The sequence below is a fragment of the Clytia hemisphaerica genome, unplaced genomic scaffold (genome assembly GCF_902728285.1).
Source record: "Clytia hemisphaerica strain Z4C2 unplaced genomic scaffold, Clytia hemisphaerica genome assembly, whole genome shotgun sequence".
NCBI lineage: Eukaryota > Metazoa > Cnidaria > Hydrozoa > Leptothecata > Clytiidae > Clytia > Clytia hemisphaerica.
The window spans coordinates 964,980-970,979 of record NW_027103761.1 but is presented as its reverse complement, the minus strand read 5'-3'; the positions used below and the strand labels follow the sequence as shown (position 1 = coordinate 970,979).

At 38.9% G+C, this 6,000-nt stretch overlaps 1 protein-coding gene across 1 annotated transcript; it reads right to left on the bottom strand.

The window, feature by feature from the left end:
• Positions 1 to 3,763: 3,763 nt before the first annotated feature.
• On the bottom strand, positions 3,764 to 5,800 carry LOC136805649 (uncharacterized). Its single transcript, XM_067062225.1, has one exon. It carries the CDS (start codon positions 5,798 to 5,800, stop codon positions 3,764 to 3,766), a length of 2,037 nt encoding a protein of 678 aa, XP_066918326.1.
• Between the last annotated feature and the right edge of the window lie 200 nt (positions 5,801 to 6,000).

Genomic DNA, 6,000 nt, shown 5'->3' with positions numbered 1-6,000 from the left:
CGACAAGTCTTGTGGCCCTACGTTGGACACTTTCAATTGCATCAGAGTGTTTGATCAGTCGTGGAGACCAAACAGCTTGCGCGTACTCAAGGTGAGGTCTCACAAATGCAATGAAAAGTGTGCGGAGCATCTCGGGAGAAAGGAAGTCGAAGCTTCTATTAATCAATCCAACGATCGAGTTAGCCTTCTTGATCTTGGTGTAGATGTGTCCTTCGAAATTCAATTCACTTTCAATAATCACTCCAAGATCCTTCTCTTGATCAACATGTTCTAGGACAGAGCCAGCGATCTCGTAAGGATGTGCATGTTGAATGTTCCAGAATTTCCCTAGTGTCAACACGTGGCACTTGTCAGGATGGAATTTCAACAACCAGTCACCAGACCACTTTTCCATTGCCTCGATATCGTGCTGAAGTCTAATTGCATCTTCAGCGTTATTTATTTCTTCAACAAGCTTTGTGTCATCGGCAAAGAGAAACATTTCTGAGTTGGTAACTTCAGCTAGATCATTGATGTAAATAACGAAAAGGAGTGGACCTAAGACACTTCCTTGTGGTACACCACTTTGCACCTGGCATTTCTTAGATAACTTTCCATTGACCTTCACATATTGGTAACGATCGGACAAAAATGCTTTCATCCAACCAAGTACCCTTCCTCTGATACCATACGCTTCGAGTTTTCTTAGTAATCTGCGATGTGGAACGGTGTCAAATGCCTTTGCGAAGTCGAAATAGATTACGTCAACAACCTTATCATTGGATATCGAGTCTGCACATTTGTCTAAGTAGTGAAGTAGTTGTGTCACTGTCGATCGTTTACCCATGAACCCATGTTGTTTGGTTGATAGCAATTTCTCATTCGTGAGGTGTTCCATTATTTGTTTCTTTAGGATTCTTTCCATTACTCTACACGCAACTGATGTTAAACTAACGGGCCTGTAATTTTCTGCAAGGTTCTTTTTTCCTTTCTTGTAGATCGGGGACACATGTGCAGTCTTCCAATCATCAGGTAGTTTACTTTCTACGAAGGACTTGGCCATGATAGTATGTAAAGGACCGGCTATGTAAAAGGCCAGCTTTTTCAGCATGACTGGGTGAATCTCATCAGGTCCTAGCGATTTATTAGGATTCAAATCTTTCAGTTCCTTTTTGATCATGTCGATTGTTAGATCGAATGCTACATCTGTGTCTGTTCGTGATGGAAACTCAGGTAGTGATCCAGCAGGTTCATTCGTAAAAACACTGCAAAACTGATCCTGTAGGATGTCAGCTTTATCCTCATCAGTAAAACGAAGTGATGATTTATCATTTGGATCAAGGAGAAGAGGGGAATTCCCGTTTTGGTCTTCATTGAGTTCCGGATATGCTTCCAAAACTTCTTAGGGCTTCTTTTTGCTTGACCACAAATTCGTTCTTCTAGTGTTCTTCTTTCTCGTCTGATCTTTCCTGTAACCTTGTTTCTCGCAGTAGCGTAAATAGCTCTATTTCTCTGTTCCGAAGTTGTACCTATTGATCTTATCCATTTGCGATGAAGGCGACGTTTTTCTTTTAAGCTTTGTTGAATATCTTGATCGATTGCAAAACTTCCCTTTTTTCCGTAGGCATGTTTCCCCTTCGTACGAGGAACGTACCGATTTCTAAGCTCGAATAATTTATCTCGCAACATCTTCCAGCAATCATTTACGTTTGCATTTTCTGCTTTTTGATGGAAACCTGTAACCCAGTCAGAGTTCTCAAGATGTCCTTTCATTGCTTCAAAATCTGCCTTATTGTAGTTATAGTTTTCAATAATGCATTCTGTTTCAAGGTAACATTCGAACGTAAATGATAGAACACTGTGATCACTTTTATGAAGTGGTGAAAGATAGGTTATGTTGCTAACCTGGCTTTCTTCATTTGTCAGAATCAGGTCAATAATTGATGGCGTATCGGTACCTCTAGCTCTTGTTGGTTCATCGACGTGTTGGTAAAAGAAGGGGTCTCTTAAAGCTTCGAGAAATTGTTCGTCTTCCTTCGTGTCATCGTGAGGAGTTGACCAGTTTTCCCAATTGATATCTTTATAGTTGAAGTCACCGACGATACACTTATGACTGTATTTCTTATTCATTGCTATTTCCTTCAGAAGAAGATTAAGTGCTGTATTGTTTTTTGCTGATGTTGGCGTGTTGGTTGGACTTCGATACATACATCCAAAAAGCAAAGAATCCGCTCCTTTGAGTTTGATTTCCAGCAAGCATACCTCCTGAAATTCACTATTGGGTGTCACTTCGACTACATTATTGATCGATTTATGTGTCAAAACGATGATTCCACGTCCAACATTATTTAAGGCATTTGTTTCGTAGGGTTCGGAGTAGCCTTCAATGTGGTAGTCTTGTATGAGACGTTCTTTTTTCGAATGTTTCGGTTTTACTTCACAAATTGCAATGATATCAGGTTGTTCTTTTGAAATCACTTCATTTAGTTCTTTTCTCTTTATTTTAGTTAGTTGGTCTGCATTAGTATATAGTATGTTAAGGTTTTTTCGTTTGTTAGTTTGTTCGTCTTTCTTCTTTGTTACGTCTTTTTTTCGTGTTTGGTTTATTGCCGATCTTTGGCGTTTATCTTCTTTACACCGAATCCGTTTTTTGCAAAACCCCGCACTCTCCAGACTCCATCTTTTTCGGTTTGATTTCGTGCCTTAGCATCTTCTGCCGCCTCTTTGTACTTTTTTCTTTGAGCTGGAGTTAGATCTTCGCAAATGCTCGTCCCCTTATAGGCATCAATTCCTTTTAGCGCTGGGAGATTTCCAAAAACATTCATTTTCTCTTCCTCACTGTTCAGAGTAACAATGAGGGGACGCTTTTTCCCGTCTACTGATTTGCCAATTCTTGAGATATACTTGATGTTAATTTTGACGTGGAGCTTTTCGATGAGTGTTTTCACCCATGCCTCATCTTTTTTGGTAGCATCCTCTGTCGTTGGATCCTCAACACCATGGATGATGATGTTCTTTGATCTTCTGATCTTATCCCTTTCTTCTGCTGCCTCCTCCTCGTGGACCTCTTTAACGGCGGTCTTGATATTGTCATTAGGCACTTGGACATTGGCAGAAGTGGCTGCAGCATACGATTTTTTACATTCCTCTTTCAATGATGTTAAGATTTCCGTTCGGAAGGTTTCTAGTTTCTTTTCAAGTTTACTCTCTACATATTCGACAGTATGAAATGCCGGGTCATTAGACAATTTCTTCTCTAGATTAGTGAGCTCTTATAATCTCGAGAAGGTGTTGTTCATTAGACTTCAATTTCTTAATTGTCTTTTCGTTTTCTTTAATCGTCTCATTTAATTTTGCAAGCTCGGCGGCCGTTCGCAGGGATGGTTGAGGTCCAGGTTGAGGGGAGAAGACCAAAAGATCTTTATTTACTTTCACACAATTTTGACACACGTATTTGCATGCGTTCGCAGTTCTTCTCCCGTCTTTACAGACTGCAATCATGTAGGGTGGTAGCCTTGTACAAATGTAGTGCACTAGTCGATTACACTTCGAGCAGGTTAAACTTTCTTCGTTTTGGTCGTCAGCACAGGATGAAGGACTGCAAAGCGAATTTGGAGTATTTTTATTCCTCGTGGACGTCATGATGGTTGGTTATGGTGATGTTTAAGTTGAATTGGTTGATGTTTTTGATGAATTTGAGTGGGTCTAGTAGCGATTTTTCATGATTTTTCAGAAAAACTCAGATTTTGTTGAATTTGACTGTCGCTATCAGATGTGACCTTACTCAATTGTATTTGACGTCAATTAAATGAAAATCTTGAAAATCTTGAAAACTCCTCGGTGGGGAATCGCATTCTTCCAATAGCACAACGTTAGAAATAGGTCGTTTGAATTCACCGTATAATGTTTTAACTGTCACCTTTCTACAGTCACCGTGTTCGTCCGTATTGGCAACAATTATGCGCCCGAGCGGCCATTGATTTCGCTTGTCGTCCGTCTTAAGCAGCACAATATCACCAATTTGAAAACTTCGTCTCTTGCTCGTCCATTTCGTTCGTTCTTGAAGTTTTGTTAAAAATTCCTTTTGCCAACGAGTCCAAAATTCGTTGACAGCATGTTGAACACGTTCCCATTGTTTTCGTGAATATCCAGCTGATGAATCACTGAAGGCACCAGGTGGTGGTAACACAATCTTGGACTTTCCAGTCAACAGCATCATTGGAGTTATCGGCTTCAAACTCAAAGGATCGGAGATATTCTCCACAGTCAAAGGTAGAGAATTCAAAATACATTCAACCTCACACAGCAATGTCCTGAAAGACTCATCATTGTACGATTGGCTATGTGTCAACAGAATACCATTCAAAACATTACGAGCACTACGAATTTGACGCTCCCAAACACCACCAAAATGGCTCGAATATGGGGGATTCCTTTCCCAAACGATGTAATCAGCATTGAACTCATCTCTCAAAAACGATTTGATTTTACTATGATCAAGACTCCGAAACAATTCTTTCAACTCACTTTGACAACCAACAAAATTCGTACCATTATCACTTCTTATCATCCTGATAGAACCTCTTCTACAAATAAAACGTCTCAAACACAGAATAAATGAATCAGTATCCATAGAAAAGACAGACTCAAGATGAACACTTCGACTCGACAAACACGTATACATCACACCCCAACGCTTAACCATCGCTCGACGTTCCTTTACAAGGAAGGGACCAAACAAATCAACACCACAAAAACTGAATGGAGGTGCTTCAAGAGTTCGTTCAATAGGTAGATCTGCCATAATCTGAGTACCAAATTTACCTCTTAGCTTACGACATAGAAAACATTTCCAGATAACAGACTTGACAAGAGAGCACAGACTACTAATCCATATACCATTGTCCCTTATCTCGTTCATTGTTGCATTCCTTCCAGAATGGAAAACTTTCTCATGATAGAATCTGACGATTGACTTTGCAACTTCTGAATCTTGAGGGATGATTACAGGATACTTGATAGAATCATGTAGTACAGACCTCTTCAAACGACCACCTACACGAAATAAACCAACCTTATCACAAAAGGCATTCAACGAAACAAGTTTAGAATCAGACAAAGAAGAAAAATATTTTTCTTGAATAAGTTTAAAAATCCATGTTGTTGCTTTGGATAAAACGTCAACTGACAGAAGACTGTCAAACTTAAATTCAGATGTAGATCTTGTTTTTCTATAACGTTTACGAGTCTTTTTTCGACACTTTTCAATGAACAGAAGAATAAAGGACATAACTTTTTTCATCCTCAAAAAACGAGAAAAATGTTTCTCAAAGTAACTTATTATGTCAACAAAATCATCTTTTACGAGCAAAACCTTTGTTGCTTTTGGACTGACTAATTCAGGATCATTTTCAGATACAATATCAGACGAAAAATCATTAGTTCTCAAAGGATTTTTCCATAAGAAACTTGGACCATTGAACCACTCAGACAGCTTTTTATCATCTCCTTTAACTTTCAAGCCTCTAGATGCATGATCTGCTGGATTATCAACAGAATCAACATATTTCCACTGAGACGAATCAGATGATTTAGTGATAAGCGACACTCTGTTCGATACAAACTTCTTAAACCTTTTACTAGAATTTCGAATGTAACCCAATGTACAGGTATTATCACACCAAAACAATTCGTAAGCAATTTCGAAATCCAATTCTTTTGCGATGAATTTAGCAATCTGAGACGAGAGAGTAGCAGCAATTAATTCAAGACGAGGAGTAGTATAATTACTCTTTGCAGGTACAACACGTGATTTACCCATCATCAAACAACAATGGACAGAATTGTCAGAATTTACGAATCTAAGATAATGGCAACCACCGTAGCCATAATCACAAGTGTCTGAAAAATGATGGAGACTAATTTCTACAACCTCGCGAAATTCTTTAGGTTTGAAACAACGATCAATTTGCAAAGATTTCAAATCAGATAAAGATTCAATCCATTTCTCCCATTGAACAA